At 47.2% G+C, this 21,571-nt stretch overlaps 1 protein-coding gene across 2 annotated transcripts; it reads left to right on the forward strand.

Moving 5' to 3' along the window:
* Positions 1-2: 2 nt before the first annotated feature.
* F11r (F11 receptor) lies at positions 3-20,847 on the forward strand. 2 transcript variants are annotated; one of them, XR_002387533.2, is made up of 10 exons: positions 3-156; positions 16,269-16,337; positions 16,459-16,566; positions 16,780-16,926; positions 17,168-17,370; positions 17,485-17,587; positions 17,728-17,835; positions 18,040-18,101; positions 18,353-18,404; positions 18,531-20,847. XR_002387533.2 is itself a non-coding variant. In XM_004858703.4 (10 exons), exons 1-10 carry the CDS (start codon positions 96-98, stop codon positions 18,564-18,566), a joined length of 900 nt encoding a protein of 299 aa, XP_004858760.1. In that variant the 5' UTR covers positions 3-95; the 3' UTR covers positions 18,567-20,847. The 2 variants fall into 2 exon arrangements, 1 of the variants encoding a protein (XP_004858760.1); XM_004858703.4 differs by having other exon boundaries at positions 18,040-18,052.
* Positions 20,848-21,571: the final 724 nt, after the last annotated feature.

A 21,571-nucleotide genomic window follows, 5' to 3' on the forward strand; every position in this document is an offset into this window, starting at 1 on the left:
CAACCTGGGGCTGGAGTTCAGTCCTGCTTGGCTGCAGTTCCCGAAGCTGTTCCCGGAGGTCTGGCCGAGGTCGTCTCCTCGGGATCCTAATCGGGATGGGGACAAAGGCGGAAACTGGGAGGAAACATTTGCTTCTCTTTACACTGGCGAACCTATGTAAGTTCCCGGAGTTTCGGGGAGGAATCGGTGGGTCGGGTCCGAGGTTGGAGCAGGGCGCTCCCCTCGCCTCGCCCACGGGAGGGTGGAGTTGAGAAACCTGGCAGCCGCTCCTCCGAGCCTCAGCGCCCGGGCTCGTCCCTCCTGCCCCTCCCCCGCCCCGAGAGCGGCTGGCTCCGTGCCCTCCGCCCGGGAGCTGTGACCCTCCCCCTCACTCCAGGTCCGGAGCTGCTCTTTCTCCCCAGTCTCCTGGAATGACTGGGAGGGCTGGTTCCTCTCGGCCCCGTCCTCAGCCTCAGGTGCAGGTCTGCGGGCGCAGGACCCTTCTCGCCCACATACTTCTACCTAGCCATCTTCCTCCCCGCGCCTGGGAAGGGCCGTCTTGCCCATCCACTGTCCACAAACCGCCAAGAGAAGCCTTGAGCTTCTCACCTCCGGGCTGCCCAGGCTCCTTCTGGGCCCTCGGAGGAAAGGCAATGGAGGTAGGGGGAATGGAAGTCTTCTCTGGCTTTTGCAGGAGTCTCTAGCTCCTCTGAATCTCTGGAAAAAGTGTCTGGGTGCAGAGCCTGAAGAGGAAATGAAGTTGAAAGCTGAAATTTCCTAGGGCTCAGCATCCAAAATTCCTTTCTACAGTAACTACCAAGGAATCCTTAGTAAATGTTGACTGAGTGACTCTTTCCTAGGGGAGGATGTGGCTGTTGGTTGGCTGTATTTTCCTCCGAGCCAGAACTGTGCCCTACCCCTTGGCTGGGTGTGAGAGTTTTTGTTTCCTCTGTAAACTCCCTTTCCTGAGGAACAATGTGGGATACTTGCTGGGGCTTGCCTGTGACTCTAAATGTGTTTGTGTGGGGCTGATTTTGTAGTTGGTTGGCTTGAGCCTTAGTCAACTTGTGTCAGCACCTGTATGTTTATGTCTGATTTTTAAAACTTCTGTGGTGTGGGGATCAAACCCAGGGCCTTGTGTATTCTGTGATTCTTGTCAGTGCACACAGACGTGTGTGTAGTTACCTTAGTCTGTATGATTTTCCATTTCTTGCAAGGTTCATGTTTTAGGAAGTGTTAAGAGACACGAACAGTTACAATCAGTATTGATATCTTCTACAAAAGGCAGGGTTTTTTTCCTTTTCCTTTTGTTATTTTGAGACACAGTCTTGCTATGCAGTTCAGGCTGGCCTTGAACTCACTATGCAGCCCAGGCTGGCCTCCCTGCAATCCTCCTGCCTCAGCCTCATGAGTGCTGGGATTACAGGCATGTGCTACCATGCCCAGAGAGAAGACAAAGTGGGTTTTTTTTTGGTACCGGGGATTGAACTTGGGACCTTGAGCTTGCAAGGTAGGCAGCAGAACCACTGAGCTAAATCCCTGGCCCAAGAAGACAGTTTTTGAAGAGCAGAAAAATGTAGATTCTCTGCCCTAGTTGGATAGGTCAGTCATTTGTCCTTTATCATAAAAATTTAGGCCCTTTGCGGGGACAGGGCCAGCAAAATTATTCTCTACACTGTACAGATGAGGAAACAGGTCTAAGAGGGAAATGGCTTTTCCAGGCTGACAGGAAATGGGCCTGGGAGTGGAACAAAGGAATCCTGATTTGCTTTGCTTTTCCCCTCCTGGGCCCTGTATCTCAGGACCCCCTGGCAGAGGAACTGTTTGAGATACTGCTTTGGAATCTCCTGGCTTACTTAAAAAATTTCTTCCCCACCATGCTCTTCCTTCTCTCTCTTCTCTCTCTTACTCTATTCATCCACTTTCCTTTTTCTTCCATTTCCCTTTTCCTACTCCTCACCTATTTTACTTCTGCTGATACCTTAGAAATGCTAGTGACGCCCATAGTCATTGTTTGGGTTTGGTTCTGTCCCGTCTTTTGGTACTCAGTACCGCAAACCTTAATCCTTGTCTTGTGAGAGTTATTTCCTCTTCCAAACCCAAAAGTTTCTGTGAGGTCAGTGACTAACAGGTTTGGTCAGTGGCAGTATAAATACCAGAGACAGTAGATGGCAAGTGTATAAACTTCCCGGAACTGCTTCCTTCCACCTGCTTCTTCCTTCTTCTCTCTCCAATTTCCAACATGATTTGCAGTAATCTCACAATAACCACATTCTGGCACTGAAAGGATTGATAGCACTCTTTGGAGCCCGAGAGTGTCTTCGGGGACCAAGCAACAGTGTTTCAGAGGGAGCCAGAGGTGATGTTGGATTAGCTTGTTAGGACCATGGGACCCGGGAAGTGATGAGCAGAGGAGTGGACTTTGTGAATTTTAAATCAAGGTGGACCGAGGGGAGGGCACTGATTTGGTTAATGCATATGAGGATGGCAGTGGGGGCAGCCATCCCACTTGGGACTGGCTCTGCCTTGTTTGTGACCTTAGGCTACTAGTTGGGTCCTTTCATTGCAAAACGAGTAATAATCTCTGTCCTCCCCTCCTGTGGGGATAAGAGCTACCTTGTGTCCCACGTGAAGGGACTATTATTGGGCAGCTATTATCCCTTTAGAGTTTTCGAGAATGAAAGAATGCTTTTCCTAGTAGAGTAGGTCAAAGGAAGCAGGGAGATTCCAAATGGGGAAAGTATAAAACTCTTTCTGGGTATCTAGCCAGTCCTCTGCCTCTGGGAGTGTGATGCATATACAGGTTGTCTGTGAGTTCCCCCATCTGTCTGGGGCTGCTCCTCAGTGGGGTCTGCTCTCAGGGAGGAAGGGGAAAGGGCAAGATGGCATGGACCAGTCAAGCAAAGGCCCAACACCAGCCTGGGGACCTTAGTGTGGAGCAAGGCCTGACCCTGCTGAGGCAGTGACCTAGAGACCCTGGAACACTGAGCTTGGGAAGAGTAAAAGTTGTGACCGATAGAGCCGGGTATTTTTGTTCCTAGAGAACCTGTATTTAGAAACAGTTCAGCTGTTTCCCAGGCAGGAGAGGAATTCTACTCAGCACTATGTCAGTGGCCAGTGGTTGGGTCAAGTTCTGGTGTGAACTCAGGGAGGAAGAAACCTAGGTTGGAACACAGGCTTTTCTTCTCTGCTGCTTCCTGCAGTGTGGGGTCCCCACAGAGGGCAACCCAGGTGGGGGGAAATGCTGCCCCGTGTCTGGGTCAGTCTTCATCTTGGTATTTCCTGCTCCTGGCTGAGATCTTATAAACATGAAATGACTGGCTATGTAGGGACAGACTTGACTCAGAAGTATACATGGCTGAGTCATTTGTACTTTTCCCTCTCTACTCTGGAAAAGAATTGTTCCCTTGAAACTAGAAACTGGTGAGTGACAACAGCTGGAAATGGGACAGAAGTGGCAGTGGGATTCTGTGTGTTAGTCTTCCCTGGCTCTGGATCCCTTCACCTTGTGAAGTTTCACTTAAGCTGCTTTGTGATTAGGGCTTGTCTGAGGTCTCCCACCTTGTTCTGGTTTGGGGTGGAGGTGCTGTGGTTTTATTTATTTATTTTGGCATTTTGAGACAGGGTCTCCCTGTGTAGTAGATCAGGCTGGTCCTGAACTCACTATGTATCCCAGGCTGACCTCAAACTTGGAGTTATCCTCCTGCCTCAGCCTCTGAGGCCTGGGATTACAGGCATGAACCATCATGCCTGGCTGTTTCTCTCCCTTTTCTTGCACAAAAAAGGATGGATATACTTGATTGCATTATTTATTTTATTTAATGCATCCTGGAGGTCTTTCACACTGGTATTATAGGATTTGTGGCCTTGGTTGTTGGCCCCATGCTGCCTCCATGCATAAGCAAGGGGCTTGGCGCAGTTGTCATAGAAAGAGCTGAAACTACCCCCAGGCCAAAGGTAGCCTGAAATGCAGCACACATTTTACATGCTAGACTCAGAATACTGGGGCTTGTATCCACATCGAGGAGACCCTGGGAATCTTTAAACTCAAACCTGCTTCCTTGTCAGAGGCTCAGGAAGGACCTGGGTGACCACCGCAAATGTAATGGGGAAGAGGTGTCCGTGTTGGGCAGAAGTTGTGGGGAGTGATGAGTGGAGGCCTTTTGGGGGTTTCCGGACATTGAAAACCCCGAGTTTGTCCGCCTGGGACTCCCCGATAAGCAAGGTTTCTGTCTAAAGTCCAGTTGGTGTCATTTGTATCACAGTGGGGGAGGGGCCAGGAGGAAGCAGCTGGCTGCCAGGAAGCTTGAGGCTGGGTCCCTGGAGTGGGTCCTGGGCAGGCCTGGGAGCCCTTCGCCAGCCGTGGGCAGGTGGTGGAGGCATTGGATAGGCTAAGCAGGCAGAACTGGAGGGGGACTAGAGAGGGCCACGGAGTGGAAAGCACTCCTGTCTTCCTTGGCGATCGCCGAGCCAGCTTGGTGACGCCACTGAACAGGCAGCCAAGGGAGGCCCTTGGGACACAGCCCCACCTGTTCTTGGGCCCCGGGCGCCTTCCTCTTGCTCCCGCATTTTGTATCTGTTCTGCTTCAACCTCCAGAAGGAGGCTGCCAGCCTTAGCTCCTCCCTGCCTGGTGTTGCCCTGGCTTTTCACGGGAAGGCCAGACATGCCAGGACTTGGTTCAGGTTCTGCTGGGAGGAAAGGGCAAGCTGGGCTGAGGTGGAAGCTAGAGGTCCAGATTCTAGTGGTGCTGCAGTGTCAAGTTCACTGGTTAATCCGACACATTTTGTTGTCCACTGTGCTGTGGGCACTGCACTGAGTTGGGGGTGGGTGGTGGGTAACGCTGCTTTGTGGGAACAGCTTTCATTAGGCAGAAACGGTGGGCATTTGGAGTCCTGGGCCTTAGGAGGCTCCCGCTCTTAACAGCTGGAGGGTCCGAAGGGGCCAGAGGGGAGTCTGGATGCATTCTTAGAAGAAACCAGAGATGCTGGCTGGCTGGCTTCCCTCCTTTTCCTTCCTTCCTTTTTAAAAAAAATTCAAACATATGCATGGAGAAAAGCTACAAGGAAAGTTCTAATAGTCAACAGTATGTATAGAGAAAACAAAGGATTTCCTACTAAAACGTGGAAGGAAATAGCTCTTCTGGTTGTAGCTCAGGACGCTTCTCCAGGCACTTGCAGGGGCTCTTTCTCTGTTCTCAAGGAGTAACAGGCTCGGTGACCAAGAAGAACACAAAACAGGGCCGGGGATTTAGCTCAGTGGTTTTGCTGCCTGGTGCGCAAGCCCAAGGTACTGAGTTCGATCCCCGGTACCAAAAAAAAAAAAAAAGAATACAAAACAGAGTACGTCAGGGTTGTCAATAAAGCACAAAATGTTTTGGGAGCATAAAAAGATACAGAAGCATAAAAAGATACAGAGCATAAAAAGATACAGAAGCGCACCCACGATCCTATCACTTGCCAGGCTGAGGCAGGAGGATTGCCAGGAGTTTGGCCAGCCTACGCTACATCATGAGTTCAAGGCCAGCCTGGACTACATAGCAAGACCCTGTCTCAAACCAGGCCCCCCCCGCAAAATTAAAGGGTTACAGAGTAATTTTTTTTTTTTGGTACTGGGGATCAAACTTGGGTCCTTGCGCCTGCACAGCAGGCAGTGAAACCACTGAGCTAAATCCCCGGCCCATTACAGAGTAATTTTAAGAAAAAAACTTTTTTTATTAAAGTGATATATGCATGTAGTCAGTGCAGTGGTGCTTATCTGTAATGTCAGCACCCCAGGCTGAGGCAGGAGGATTGTCACAAATTTGAGACCAGGGGGTGGAGATGTAGCTCAGTGGCACACTGCCTGCCTCAAAAGTGCAAGGTCTTGAGTTGGATCCCTGGTACCGGTAAAAAAAAAAAAAATTTTGAAACCAGCTTGGACTACATAGTTGAAGGCCAGCCTGGTGTACATAGTGAGATCCTGGCCAAAAAAAAAGCCTAAAGTGATATATGGATGTGTATATATGGTATGCTTTCAACAGCTAAGCATTATAGTACACATCTCTAATAGCATTTGGAAGACTGAGACAGGAGAACCACGAGTTCCAGGCCAGTCTGAACTACATAGCGAAACCAAAAAAAAGCACCTTTAATCAAGAATCATTCTATGGTATTCTACTCTGTGATTCATAATTTACTGAACTATTCCCTTTAAGGATTTTTTTCTTTGCTTTACTAAGTAACATTAATCTTTAAGCTTATCTTTGATATTTTCTTAGGTTGTATTACTAGAAATTGGAGATTTTTTTTTTTTGAGGTAATGGGGATTGAATTTAGGGATACTCTACCATTGAGCCACATCCCCAGCCCTTTACAATTTTTAAAATTTGTATTTTAAGACAGTGTCTCAGTAAGTTTCCCAGGCTGACTAGAATTTGGAGTCCTCTTGCCTCTGCATGCTAGTACCTGGGATAACACTGTCTGCTGAGAGAATTTTTTTCTTTTTTTGAGACAGGATCTTGCTATGTAGTTCAGGCTATCCTTGAACTCACTATGTAGGCCAAGCTGGCCTCGAACTCATAGTGATCCTCATGCCTCAGACTCCTGAGTGCTGCGGTCACAGGTGTGTGCAGTGTGTGCCGCTAGCCCAGCCTGATTTTTGTTTTTTGAGACTGGATCTTGCCATGTAATCCAGGCTGGCCTTGAACTCACTATGTAACTCAGGCTGGCCTCGAACTCATGGTGATCCTCCTACCTCAGCCTTTCAAATGCTGAGATTACAGGTGTGTGTCACCATACCTGGCTTTGAGAGATTAATTTTAGCTGAGGAAAATCACAGTGATCAGGGGACATTTGAACAGGACCTTGAAAAATGGATGGGATTTCCTTAGTTGACCAATGGAGATGTGGTGTGGCGTAATAATTTTAATGCAACTGTTTCTTTTCTTTTTTCTTTTTTTGGTACCGGGGATTGAACTCGGGACCTTGCGCCTGCATGGCAGGCGCCGGAACCACTGAGCTAAATCCTCGGCTCCATGGCGTAATAATTTTAGAGTCTCAGAATTGGGCAGATGTGGGTCAGCACCTTACTATTTATAGCTGTGTGATTTGAGGCAAATGTTACAAGCCTCATTATAAAAATGGGAATATAAGGCACTAACCGTAATGTGAGGGTGCTACATGTCACTCCTTTTGGCAGTCACTGGACTCTTGTCAGACTCAAGGGAAGGAGCCGTAGATTCTACCTTAGTCGATTCTACCTTAGTCGCAAGTAAGAAAGCATGTGGGAGGAGGTAAATACATAGATATGCATGACCATTTTGGAAAGTGCAAGATACATAGTGATTAATGATTTCCAGGAATTGTATTGTTGTATCTACAGTGTTACATGTTTGCACAGCAACCACCTTTGTGGTACCTTTTTGTTTGTTTGTTTGTTTGTACCAGGGATTGAACTTGGTCCTTCCACTTGTGAGACAGGCAGATAGGCTGTGGAAACACTGAGCTAAATCCCCAGCCCTTGTTTGTTTTTGAGACAGGATTTCATTATGTAGTTCAGACTGGCCTTGAACTCATAGCCCAAGTTGGTCTTGAACTTGTGTCTGTACCTTGCTGGGATGATAGAAGTGCGCCACCATGCCCAACTTCCTTTTTCTATTTTTTACTTTGAGATAGGATCTAGCTAAGTTGCTGAGTTGCCCAGACTGAGTTTACACTTGCAATCCTCCTGCCTCAGCTTTCCAGAGTGCTAGGGTTACAGATGTGAGCCATCATGCCCGCCATAGTTCCCTTTTTTGTTTTTTTACCTTTTCCCATACTGGTATTGAACCTAGGTCCTCTTACATGCTGGGCAAATGCTCTACCCGCCCCCATTGCTTCTTACTTAAGGTTCTGTTCCTTCTTGTGACCTGCTTTCATTTCTTTTCAGTCTTCTTTCCCAAATTGTTTTTTTCAAAATTATAATATTTTCTTTTAAGTTATAATATTTGCTTGTTACAGAAATATAGGCTATGCAAAAGAAAAATTACCTGTGTTCTCATCTCATAATAGTGTAGTGTCAGTGTGTTTTTTTTTATTTTTTAGTTCTTTTTGGTACCGGGGATTGAACTGGGGTTCTTGCGTTTGTGCAGCAGGGGGTGAAACCACTGAGCTAAATCCCTGGCCCAGTGTGTTTTTTTTAAACAGGGTCTCACTGTGTAGTGCAGGCTGGCCTTCAACTCACTATGTAGCCCAAGCTGGCCTTGAACTCTCTTGGTGATCTTTCTATCCCAGCCTCCTGAGTCCTGGGATTACAGGCGTGGACCACCACGCCCTGCCCAGTGTTTAGATTCTAATCTTAGAGTTTTTAAAATGTATATACTTGGGTTATTTTATTTATGAAAGTAGGATCATATTTTATATAATGTTTTAATATTTTGGGGCTATTTCTATGCCGGTAAAAGTTGATCTACCTTGACTGGGGATGGCCATATTCACGTCTACATAGCTGTAGTAGTCAGTGCAGTGTCATGTACTGGAATCAGGTGACGTGGATTACAGTCTTATTCCTGCCACCCACTGGTTCTGTGAGGTTGAGCAAATCACTTGATTTCTGTGCCCGGATTGAGTCCTATGTGAGATAGGAGCCACAGTAGTATCTATCTCAGAGCACTGTTGCAAAGATTTAATGAGATAAGCCATATAGGGCTTCAAAGAGTATTTTGAACATAGTATTCAAAAAGTTAGCTGTTCTTTTTATTTTATGCAGCATTTTTCTTGGTGTACTCAGTCATGTGTGAAGAGAAAGGGTGAGGGGGCATCTGCCAGCATTGGAGGAAAACAATGCTGCCGACCTTGGGCTGTCAAAGGCCTCCCCACACTGTAGTGATGTCTTCTGTGCACATGTACCTCTCACCTACCAGACCAGAAACCCCCAGGAGCAGAGAACATGAGTTGTTTATTATTCTGGGTCTTCAACCCTTAGCATAATGCCTGGTACAAGTTGACATTCAGTAAATGTTTGCTGGAGAGCACAGAGCAGTGAGGGTGGAACTTTTGGAACTTTCAGTGATAGAAACAGCCCATTGCTGCACACATGCCATAGGTTCGTCACCACTGGCATAGAGCACTAACAAATGAGTAATAGCAGACTGTCTATTAAGGTTGACCTATAAAGATAAGCTCTAAATTGAAGCCAGGGCCTTTTTCGCACTGAGCTGCATCTCTAGCCCTTTTATTTTTATTTTTTAATTTTGAGACAGGGTCTCCCTAGCACACACACATTCCAGGTGTCTTTGTGTCCCAATATCCTCTTCTTACAAGGACACTGGTGGTCCCATTTGAACATAATCTCTCTAGAGGCCCTGTTTTTAGTCACATTCTGAAGTACTAGGGACTCTGACATAAGAATTTTTGGGAAATAATTTAGTCCATAATAACCACAAATCATTTTGAAGTTCACCTCTGCAAAAAACGAGCTCTAGTCTTGCCTGGGGTGGGGGTGGGGTCCTTCTCATTTCCCTTGGGTTTACATGGAAATTCTCTGTTGCACTTGTCATGAAGACAATGAAAATGGTTTAGATGGATCCATACCCTGCATTTACCAGATCATTTACTTTTTCTTTTGTTCTTTTTTTTTTTTGTTTTTGATACAGAATCTCATTATGTAGTTCAGGCTGGTCTTGAACTCACTATGTAGCCCAGCCTGGCTTCAAACTCATGGTGATCCTTCTGCCTCAACCTTTCGAGTGCTGGGATTACAGGCATATGCTACCATGCCTGCAGTTTTGTAATTATAGTATTTACCTATGAATAATTTGTATAATTTGCCACTGGATCTGATTTCTTAGCTATCATCCACATAAGGTCAACAAATTCTTGCAGAGAAAATCTAATCTAAATCTAATAAAATTTGTAAACACTGAATTTGGCCAAATGAAAATATTTTGTTAGTTTTTTCTTTTTTTGGTACTAGGGACTGAACTCGGGTCCTTGCGCTTGCGCAGCCCACTGAGCTAAATCCCTGGCCCTATTTTGTTAGTTTTTGCAGAACATTTGTCTTTCAGCAATTTCAGTTGGCAGTTTTCTTTTCCTATCTGCAAGAGCATATATTTCATCACAGGACTCTAACCTTTGGTACCTACTGGATAAAATAGCTCAGAAAGCCATGGGACACATTAACCTTTGTTGTGCCTGATTATGGGCACTGTTAACTATTGTCTGCATTGTGGCTGTATGTGCTAAGAGAGGACAATTCTCAGGGAGCTTTCTCTAAAACCTAAGGATCCTGAAAGGTTGGATCCTAGAAACTGGACCAAAAGAATCCTCTTTGATATCTTGGCCTTCATTTTTTTTTTTGTACTGGGGGATCGAACTTGGGACCTTGTGCTTGCGAGGCAGGTGGTGGCACCACTGAGCTAAATCCCCAGCCTGGCCTTCATTCTTATAATGCACATCTCTCATCCACAGTAAGGACAAAAATAGTGACTTCTTGCTGTTTTGAAAGTCTTTGTTTCTATTTCAAATGGATCCTAAGGAGATGGTCCACCTGTCTTACCTAGCAATGAGGAAATCCAAATGGACTGAGCTACCTCTAGGCCAGTATGACACAGGAGCCCCCAGCCTGTTTGTATCATGAAAGCACAAAAAGGTTTGCCGACACTGCTCTAGGCATTGCCCGGGGGCCAGAGAGAACCTGCCCCAGGAAGCACTTTAAAATTTTTTTAGAAGGGGCCTTGGTAAATCACCAAATTTTCCCCAGGATGAGCTCAAACATTTGTACTCCTTTGGCCTACCAGTGTGCTGGGATTAGTGGTTATGCCACCATGCCTGGCGTGGCATTAAACTTTCGAACAGAGTAGGGTTTGAATCAAGTTTGGTTTTCCTTCAGTTGGTCATACTCCATTTGCTAGTTTAAAATTTGGACTATTCAGGCATGGTAGCATGTGCCTGTAATCCTGGCACTCTGAGAAGCCGAGGCAAGAGGGTCATAAGTTCAAGTCCAGCCTGGGCAAGTAAGTTGTTAAATACAACTTACTGAAACCCTGTTTCAAAATAAAAAAGAAAAACAAGGGCTGGTGATGTAACTCCATGTGAAGGCCCTGGGTTCAATCTCAGGTGCCAGCAGGGGAGTGGGTGGAGAGCTTATCTTCATAAGGAAAGGTTACGGCAGACTGTTTGTGGTGACCTATTTGTTGAGCAGACATTATTGAATGTCAGCTTGTACCAGGCGTTATGCTAAGGGTTGAGGACTCAGAATAATAAATGACATACATTCTCTGCCCCCTGGGGGTTTACAGTCTGGCAGGCAGTGTGGGAAGGGCTTGGGCTGTTTTGCATGGGATAATGAAAGCCTAGGAAGAGGCTTTGAGCTGGCTGACGTGAGGGTTGGGGTGTAGTAGGTCATTTCCTGCAAAAGAATGTAGATGAACAGGTGTCAGCCAGATAAAGAGGGAAGAGGGTGTTGCACATAGCTGAAATAGCTGGGGGGGGGCAGTGTCGGGCAGAGACTATGAGACAGCTGGGTCTTTGCTGTGAAGTGTAGTTTTATGTTGCTAGAGAGTAAACTGCTACCCTAGAGTGGGTGAGAAAAGATAAGCTTATCAGGTGGTGCTGGAACTTGTTAGCTTGCTGGTAAATTTGGATTTTATCAAATAGGCAATGCAGGAATCATCAAAAGCTTGAAGCGCAGCCAGGTGTGGTGGCAAATGCCAGTAGTCCCAGTCCTTGGGGAGCCACAGCAGGAGGACTGTCAGTTCTTGGGCTACAATAGCAAGACCCCCACCCAAGCCTGCTACAGATTTGTGTCTTTAGGAAGGCTGTATAGTACAGGGTACCACAGCCTCTCGACCGGACTGCATTTGTTGCAGTCTGCGCCATCACTATCACTATTTGGCTTTCAACAGTTTTCTTAACCACTCTGGGCCTTGGTTTTTCTTATGTAGAAAACAGGAGGTGATGATAATACTGTCACCCACCTCTGAAGGTTGAAGGGATGAAAGGATGGCCAATGTCACAGGCTTGCAGCCATGCCCCACACGTAGCAACTGCTCACTTTTTCATTTGGCAAAGGGTTGGAAGTTGGGTTTCCTGTACTTGGACCCAAAACCCAAGCAGACCAAAAATCTATTGATGCTTTTAACTTTGTAGCTTTTCTCATTGTGACTGTGAGTTAAACTTTACAATGGAAAGGATGAAATGTCCTCCCATTTTGGTTCATCATGTGCATTAGTAGTTTGCAGGCGTGTGTGTGTGTGTGTGTGTGTGTGTGTGCGCGCGCGCGCGCGTGCGCGCGCGTACCCTAAGGCAAATACAGATCCATGGTTAAGAGCGGAGCTGTGCTGGTGCCAGGGAAGATATGAAACCAAGGAGGACGGGCAGGGAACTCTCTGTCCTCGTGTAGATGTGGCCCTGTGAGGGAGAGAGGCCTGAGCTCTTCTGTCCCTCCATGAAGGCTCTAGAAGAGCCAGCCTTGCCAAGGTGGTCACAGTGAGAGGAGGAGAGGGCTTGGGGGGCTGGAGTTCAAGCACTTTGCAGACACTGTTTATTATTTATATGTCTTCAGAAAACTTTGAAGTCTGAAAGAGAAGTGTCTAGGGAACAATACTTATCTGGCACTTCTGGTTGGTCGCTCACTGTTCTAAGCACTTTGTATCAGCTTGTTCAACCCTCACTATAGCCCTTTGATGTAGAAACTGTTATTATCCCCATTTTACAGATGGGCAAACTGAAGTTCAGTGTGGTTAAGTGGCTTGCCCGGGTCGAATAGTCAGTAGGACAGCTGGGATTTGAATGCAGAGGATGGTTCCAGAGCCCTGTTCAGGAACCGGAAGGGGAATGTGGACCAGGATGGCCAAGGTGTGTTGTGGTGATGCCAGGGCATGGTGCTCGGGCTGGATTTGACCTGTGGGTGATGAGCAGTGGCACAGCTGGGCCACAGCAGGCAGGCTCTTTTGGGCCTGGAGGAGAAGGTCTCTGTATTGGTAACTAGAAGTGCACAGCATGAGCCAGGTGGTGAACGCCTGTAGTTCCAGTAATCCCGAGTGCTCCCGAGGCCTCCGAGTGCTGGGATTACAGGCATGCGCCACCACACCTGGCAGAATTTGTGTATTCTTGTTTGCTCTCTTTTTTTTTTGGTACCTGGGATTGAACCTGGGTCCTTGCGCATGTGAGGCAGGCAGCAGAACCACTGAGCTAAATCCTTGGCCCTTGTAGTCTACTTAAAAGTAAAATTTTTAAATTATGATTTTTTTCCTTGTCTCCTTCTTACCTATCTTAATTTCTTCTACCTCAGGACTCTACAAAGAACTCAAGTAATAGAATTAGAACCAGCAGATTCATAGACTGTGTGGGGTGTGTCTCAAAGGCTAGTTTTTAGTTTAATTATATGCTGCTCATTATTTGGTGGTGTAGGTTGGGTTCCTGGGGCGCGCTGCCTCTGAGATATCAATTATCATACAAGACACTTATTAGGGAGAACTCTTAGGACCCACAGCTGTGTAAAGGAGGGGAAGGAAGCAAGATTGGGCAGAGAGAGAGGTGGAATTACACTGTAGTCCCCATGAGGCCAGACTATCGCTCGGAGCTCTGGGGGCTGGAATGTTGGGCGGTAGAGCTGGGACAGGCACTTCTGCCTCCTGTCAGGTCAGGCACTAGGTTCCAGAGTCCTTGCAGAGGGCTGATGGCTGGAGCTCACAGTGGGGCAATAAGTCCTTCATTCCCAAGAGAGATCTTCACTTGATCTTAGCCAAGAGGCCAAGAAGTGATAACATTTGCATGAATTTTTTTTTTTTTTTTTTTTGGTACTGGGCATTGAACTCAGGACCTTTCGCTTGCAAGGCAGGCGGCGGAACCACTGAGCTAAATCCCCGCTCCCCAAGAGGGATCTGGACCAAGGAGCACACTTCACATTGCAGGAGGCAAATTGTTAAATTTAAGAATCTTTGAAAAACAAGGTTCTCGTCAGCAAAACAGGGAAGGTAGACATGCAAGTCCAGGCATTTCATTATTAGCATTCTCAGTAAACGCTGAGTAAGAGCTCGCCACAACCTCAGGAGTTTCCAATGGACTAAGGGCCATTTGATTTAATTTCTGCACCTGTTATTATATTTGAGTATAGATTTGGTATTAAAAATGGAAGAAATATGCAGATACAAAGTAATATGAGAAACCAATTCATAGATTAAGATTAAAATTGACCTGTTTTTTAAAAGAATAGCATTTTATCAGCTGGTCATGGTGGCTCCTGCTTGTAATCCCAGCACTTGGAAGGTTGAGGCCAGAGAATTCCTGAGTTCAAGGTCAGCCTGGGCCGCATAGTGAGACATTGTCTCAAAACAAAACAAAAATTAAAAGAATAGCATTTTGCTACATAGTTCACCTTCGTTAAACCAAGAGCTGTTCTCAGAAACAGCTTGGTTTATTTTACCAATAAAAGAAGGAATAAGAAAAAAGGCTGGAAGCTGAGGCAGGAGGATGGCAAATTGGAGTCCAGCATGGGGAACTTAGCAATTTAAACCCTCCAAATAAAAAAGGGCCAGGGATGTAGTTCATTGTGAAGGGCCTATAACCCAGCACTTGGCTGCTGCAGGAGGATTGTGAGTTCAAAACCAGCCCTGGCCTGTATAGTGAGATTGAGACCCATCTGGACTACACAGCAAGACCCTGCCTTAAAAAAAAAAAAAAAAGGATATGGGAGGAATTTGTACAGTATTTTAGCTCTGCCATTTCCTTGCCATGAAACCTTGGGCCAGACAGCCTTTGAGACACTTGATTTTCTCATCTATGAAATGGCAGAGACAATACTTATCTGTACTAATACACAGTGTTGTTATATTAGGCTGAAAAAAAATGTATATAAATAATGTCTATCCCGGTGCTGTGGCACATACCTCTAATCCCAGGACTTGAGAGACTGAGGCAGGAGTATTCCCATGAGTTTGAGGCCAGCCTGAACTACACAGCAAAACTCTGTCTCAAAAAACATCCCCAAAACCAAATACCTTCTAAACGTTAATGCCAAAGCAAAACGTTTAGTGGGAGCAATGACCTAAAAGACATCTAGTTCAAAACACTCATTTCAAATAGGTTAGAGGAGCCTGGGTTGTCAAGAGACCATGTTAAGTCATGTAGATACTTAAATAAAAGAAAACGTTCTTGAATTTTGCATTTATCTAAGAAGACTATGGTGTGACTGAAAGCTATAAATAAAGCCTTCGTGTATCTGAGCTTTGAAACATGAGTGAGGCTAATTGTGTAAGTGCAGGTTTGTAACCCTGTCTGAGATCCCAGAATCCTGTCCCTAGTTTAATTTGGCAGGTTTGGGGCCCACCTGGGAACCCTGATTCCTCTCCTCCCCTTATTTAATTAGATCCCTCGAACCTTGCTTCCTTTACCACCATCCACAGCACTTTTCCTTTTATTTTTTTATATTGAAATAGGATCTTGCTAAATTATCCAGATGGGGCTCAAACTTTTGAGCCTCCCTCAGCCTCCCAGAGTGCTGGGATTGCAGGCGTGCACCACCGAGACCAGTCTAGGAGATTTATTGGGGTGGTCCAAGCCCAATTCTAGCCTCATCTCAGATCCAGCAGCTGTGGGATCTTAGGCACATTTCTTCACTTCGTGTAGTCTCAGTTCCTCATGTAAAATCAGGGTAATAATACTTGTCCTGCTGATATGTCATGCTTCTTTCAAGGATCAAACTATGTAATGTATCTGAAAATGCCGTGAACAGCAATAAATGCTCTACTAATGTCAAGTATTATTATTATCCTCATTACTGCACCCCTTTTCGCTCCCTTCCAGACCTCCAGGGTGATGGCTTCCTTCCAGGGTTGCCTTGCCAAGTAGCTGCAATTCTTTGTTGAGAAGCTTTGTCTGAATCATGAAATGTCATTCTGGAAGAGCTGCCCTTGGACTAGCAGGGATTTAAGTGTATTATTGGGAGTCACAGAAGGAACCATTAAAAAGGAAAGAAATTGCATTTGAAAGAAGTGTTTTATTTCCATTGGTAGAAGCAGCATTGGCCTGCAGGTGTAGCAAAATGATTGATTGATTGTTTTGTTTTGTTTTGTTGGAGACAAGATCTCCTATGTAGATAGTATTGAACTCACTATGTAGCCCAGGCTTGACTTGAATCCATGGAGTACTCTTGCTCCCAAATTCAGGGATTAAAGGCATGTACTGCCATGCCAGGCTGCAGAACACATTTAAGAAGGATAGCTTGGATACTGGCAGGAGGATGTCAGCGCTGGGCAGGGAGGAGCTTGCATCCCCATGCACCGTGGTTTTCACTGTCCCCTTCTGATGGAGCCCATCTCTGTCCTCCTCAGTCTCCCTGGTGCTGGGCAAGGGTTCCGTGTACACCTCCAATCCTGACGTCCAAGAGGCTGAGAATAACCGTGAGTGGGGCAGGGTATGGAGGGTGGGCAGGATGGGGGTGAGGGTGCTTTGGGGCTGTTCCGTTCCCACCTTCTCCCCTGCTCCTCCTCTTCCTCCCTCTCATTTCGATCCTATCTGCAGCGGTCAAGTTGCCCTGCACCTACTCTGGCTTCACCTCCCCCCGTGTGGAGTGGAAGTTTGACCACGGCGACACCACCAGGCTCGTTTGCTATAATAACAAGATCACTGGTGAGTGGCCTCACCTCCTCCCTGGTGGCTGAGTTTGTGGAGGGATTGACCCTGGATGCCAGGGGCAGGGTGCACCCTGGGGTTCGAGTCTCCGAGGCTTTCCCATTGCCCTTTCTGAGGAAGGAGAGGGTGCCCAGGTACCATGGATGCCACCTCGCCAGGCTCCCTCAGCTCTCCAGTTCACCCTGTCTCTGCCTCCTTCTCCGAGGGTAGCTTCCTATGCGGACCGTGTTACCTTTTCAACCAGCGGCATCACCTTCAGTTCGGTGACTCGGGAGGACACAGGGACGTATACATGTATGGTCACTGAGGACAGTGGCAACAGCTACGGGGAGGTCCATATCCAGCTCACTGTGCTTGGTACGCACCACCTCGTGTGTCTTCCCTGTGGGTCTGGGACTGGCTGCTTCCCTAAACTCCACAAACAGACTGCTAAGCTTTGGAACTCATTGATGGTGACAGTGTTTGCTGATGGGGGTATTCAGAGTCATGGTGCCACTAGAGGGAAGTTAAGGGCATAAGAGAGGGTGGCTGGAACCGAGTGGATGGGGTTCCCCACCCTTGGTTCAGCAGCTTGCTTCCTTCTATCTTACCCCCCCAGTGCCTCCGTCCAAGCCCACAGTCAACATCCCCTCCTCCTCCACCATTGGCACCCGGACGGTGCTGACCTGCTCCGAACAGGATGGCTCTCCACCCTCTGAATACTCCTGGTTCAGGGATGGGGTCCTGATGCCTGAAGATCCCAAGAACACCCGTGCCTTTATCAATTCTTCCTATACCCTGAATCACAAGACAGGGGAGCTGGTATGCACAAGGCGGAGCTAAAGACCTGGGGGTGTGGGGCTCAACAGGTTGAGCTTGGAGCTAGTGTCACAAGAAGTAGATTCTTTCTTCTCCAAGCCAACTATCTCTTCACAGACCTTCAGCCCTCTGACATCTGCTGATACTGGAGAGTACTCTTGTCAGGCACAGAATGGGGTTGGGACACCCATGAGGTCAGACAGCATCCGCATGGAAGCTGGTGCGTGGGACTGGGCTGGGGGAGTGGGCTCAGAACTGGGTGGAAAAACCAGGGTCTGCTCCTCATTCTGTGCTGTCAGTAGCATTGTCAGCACCGTGACTGAGCATCCAGGTGCCTGACCTCTGGTTTGTGTCTCACAGTGGAGCAGAATGTGGGGGGCATCGTGGCAGCTGTCCTCATAACACTGATTCTCCTTGGAGTCTTGATTTTCGGCATCTGGTTTGCCTATAGCCGAGGCTACTTTGAGCGTAAGTATTTGCCCTCCCTTTTATCTTCCCCAGTCCAGGCGTGGTTTGTGGGTGCCACTGAGTACGGACCCGACAGGATACTCCCTCAAGGAGGATAGGTGACTGGGTCCTCGCCCCATCCCATGCTCCCAGCTGCTTCCCCAGCCTGCCACACCAGCCTGTGCTCTTCTTCTGGTGCTCACCATCTCCTTTTTTCTCTTTCAGGAGCAAAGAAAAAGTGAGTGAAATGTAGCGCCAGGGTTCTCTGAGGCTGAGAACATGGATGTGTGCGGTTTGAAGCTGAGAGGGGCCCTGGGCGGGGGGCATGGGAGTGAAGTTTGGAGGTGGAGGCCACCAGCTTGGAGGGAGGACACCTTCTGCCCATTTGTACCCTGGACTTGGCCTCTTTCCCTTTCCCCACACTTCCCTACTGAGCCCTCTACTTCTGCAGAGTTCTTAGCTGTGGCCTCTAAGGTTGGCATGGAGTGTGGAGGAGGGCGGAGGGGCCTGAGTGCCTCCATGTCTGACTCATCCACAGGACCTCGTCGAGTAAGAAGGTGATCTACAGCCAGCCCACTCCCCGGAGTGAGGTGAGTGCGCCTGCCTGGGGAGGGGCCCTCTTGGCTGCCTTGGGGGGCTTTCTGGCCGGAGTTTCTGTGTCTCCAAGTTTATTAGCCAAAGAAGACTAGAGCTGACTAGAGGTTTTCTTTCCTTAGGGGGAATTCAAACAGACCTCGTCGTTCCTGGTGTGACCCGGGCCGGCTCATCTCTTGTTTCTGATGCCCATGTTCCTCAGGAGCTCCTAGACTCTGGTCCTGACATCTGTAGATTCACAGGATGCCTTGTTTTCTAGACCCACAGGATCCCCCACTTAGTTAGGATGTGATTTTAACAATGTCAGCTTTGTGCACCTTCCTCTTCACCACATTCCCTCCCTTTCATACCACTGCTGAGTGGTTCCCCTTCCCCTGCCCTACGGGAGAGCGGGAGAGCGGACAGGAGCCTGGGTGCCTACTGACTTCCCCTCTAAGTAGACAGCTTAAGTGATGGGGCTCCCGGCAACCTGAAACCACTACCTGGCCTGCCTGTGGCCTTTGGATAAGGATCTTGAGCCTGACTCCTAGGCTTTCTGCTTCCCCGGTGGGGACTGGAGAGCGAAGCAGCTGAAAGAGTGGTTTGGTTGTGATATTGGCTCTTCCGTCTTGGAGCCCACCTGCCTATCTTCCCATGAAAAGTGCCACTGGGACCCTCCTGCCCTGTCTTCCTGAACACAAGCAAACTGAAACTGTGTCTGTAAGAAAATAGGGAAGCAGAGTAAATTCTCAGAGACCTGGAGCAAGAAAACGTTTAAAACCATGGATCTAAAGGAAAGAAAATTGGAACAACTGGACAGACCTTTAGAATATACCAGGAGGGATGTGGGGATGTGTGTGTGTGTGTGTGTTAGTCTGGGCTCTTTGCTGAGAGAAAGAGAGTGAGAGAGAGAGTGAGTCCGTGGTCTTTGCTGTATGCTGACTGAGTGGAGTGGTTGAAGAGCTTCTTAGCTCTTTGGTGAGCTGCAGTTTGTGTGTGGCTGAATTAGCTGGATGTGTTGGAAATAAAAACTTGGTTTGTCAATGCTTCTTTCTGTGGGGAATGGGGAAATGAGGTCATTGAGGGTCCCTGGGCTCCTTTGTACAAACAGGAAAATGCCTCAAAGCCCTGCTTCCTGGCCACCGGGGGCTGGTCTCCAGGGCCCTGTGCTGCCCCTTCACTTCTGGAATTCAGACCCTTGTTCCCTGTATGTGGCTCCCTTCCTCTGCTGGGGGAGGGTGCTGGGGAGAAGCCCGGGGTGTGCTCACTTCACCAGGTGAAAGGAGGAAGTGCCTGCCTTCCTGCCTAACAGGGTGCATTAATGGGCTCCCCAAAGCTAGAGGAAAATCTGCTATGAACGGTGATTTCTGGGATTATTTGGAAAACGATTTTTATACTAAATTAATACTTTAGTGAGTGGAAGGTTCAGAAGATATTTCAGAGATAGCAGGAATAAATAGGATAGGCCTGGTTGTCAATGAATTCCTCCTCCCATTTGGACCTTTTTATTTTTTATGGTGCTGGGGATCGAACCCATTAACTTGTGCAAGGTAGGCAAACCCTCTACCACTGAGCTACAGTTCCAGCTTCCCCTTCCCACCATTTTAAAATTTTGAGACAGGATCTCTAAGTTGCCCAGGCTGGCCCCCGGCCTCAGCCTCTGGAGTGGCAAGGATCGGTCATGTATCCCCATGTTGAGCTATTTTGGACTCTTCTGCCCTTAAGTTTCAGTTTCCCATCTACCACAAACCTGCAATCTATTAAATAGTAAGAGGACAAATAAAAGGGTCCTCTAGGTTTGCTTTTGTTTATTTACTTGGAGGATAGAACCCCCTAACAGTCTCCAGCAGTGGAGATTGAAACTAGGGTCAGGGTTACAAGGGCTCTAGCACCAAGGCACAGCTCTCTCTTTGAGACAGGGTCTTAAGTTGCCTAGGTTGACCTTGAACTTTTGATCGGGCCACCACCTCCTGAGTAGCTGGGATGATAGGCATGTGCCACCACACCCCTAAATGTACAATCAAGGACCCCCCCCCCAAAGCGAAACTCTATCTGTTAATGATTATGTATTAATAAAACGTTTTCTCCAGGGGAAATAAGATACTATGAGATGACAAAAATGAGATGGGTCAGTAAGGATGAAAATTTTAAAGTATGTCCCCGTTTTTAGGGTTTATCTTTGGTACGGGGGATTGAACTGGAGACCTTGTGCTTGTGAGATGGCAGGGTGGGAGGGACCTGAAGGAGTGCTTTGAGGAAATAAATGGGTGATTCTCTGCTCTAAGTCCGAGGTGAGGTGACGTTCTTCACTTGGCCACTTGTGAGCCTGAGTCATTCCTCAGCTTTGGCGTTTACCTTTCTAGCTTACAACAGCCCTTTGGAGTTGGAAAAGATTGTGTCTGCTTTCATCTTAAAACATCAAAACTAATTTTTGTAATAAATGTTTATTTTTCACATTGAGTTTGTTTGAATCCTGAAATTCTGAATTAAGAAAATTGAGGCTTCCAGAGTGCCATTCAGATCTTGATAGTCCTGGTAATTAAGATTGCAGTCCTCTCCAGAGGCTGAGGCAGGAGGGTCACTGTGTGTTTGAGGTCAGCCTGGATACCGAGTGAGACCAAGCAGATTGCAGGCCAGGACTGGCAATGCACTCCTGTAATCCCAGCACTTGGGAGTTTCAGGCAGGAGGATGACTGAGTTTGAGGCCAGCCTGAACTACATAGCAAGATCCTGTCTCAAAAACAAAAATATTTTAGATTAGTGATAACCGTACATTCTTTTCTTTTTTTATGGTACTGGTGATTAAACCCAGGGGCACTCTACCACTGAGCTACATTCCCAGCCCTTTAAATTTTGAGACAGGACCTCACTAAGGAGCCCAGGCTCACCTTGGATTCCTGATTCTTCTGCTTTAGCTTCAGAGATACCTGAGATTACAGGTGTGAACTACCAGACCTGGCTGATAGTTACATTGTAATTTAGTTTTTTCATACACCTGTGCTTGAATAAGAATGACCTAGAAGCTGCCATTTCCTATACTAAAGGCAAATTTGGGAGAAGGGAAATTCTGCAGATTTTGCTGTTTCCCATAAGACATGAATCCACTGTCATCTAGGCTAAAACACTTGAGTGGTGAGGATGTGTTCCTTTTTTCTTTCCTCAAGATTATAAGAAGACTGATGTG

The sequence above is a fragment of the Heterocephalus glaber genome, unplaced genomic scaffold (genome assembly GCF_053883595.1).
Source record: "Heterocephalus glaber isolate CG9 unplaced genomic scaffold, H.glaber_assembly_v1.0 deba00001561, whole genome shotgun sequence".
Lineage (NCBI taxonomy): Eukaryota > Metazoa > Chordata > Mammalia > Rodentia > Bathyergidae > Heterocephalus > Heterocephalus glaber.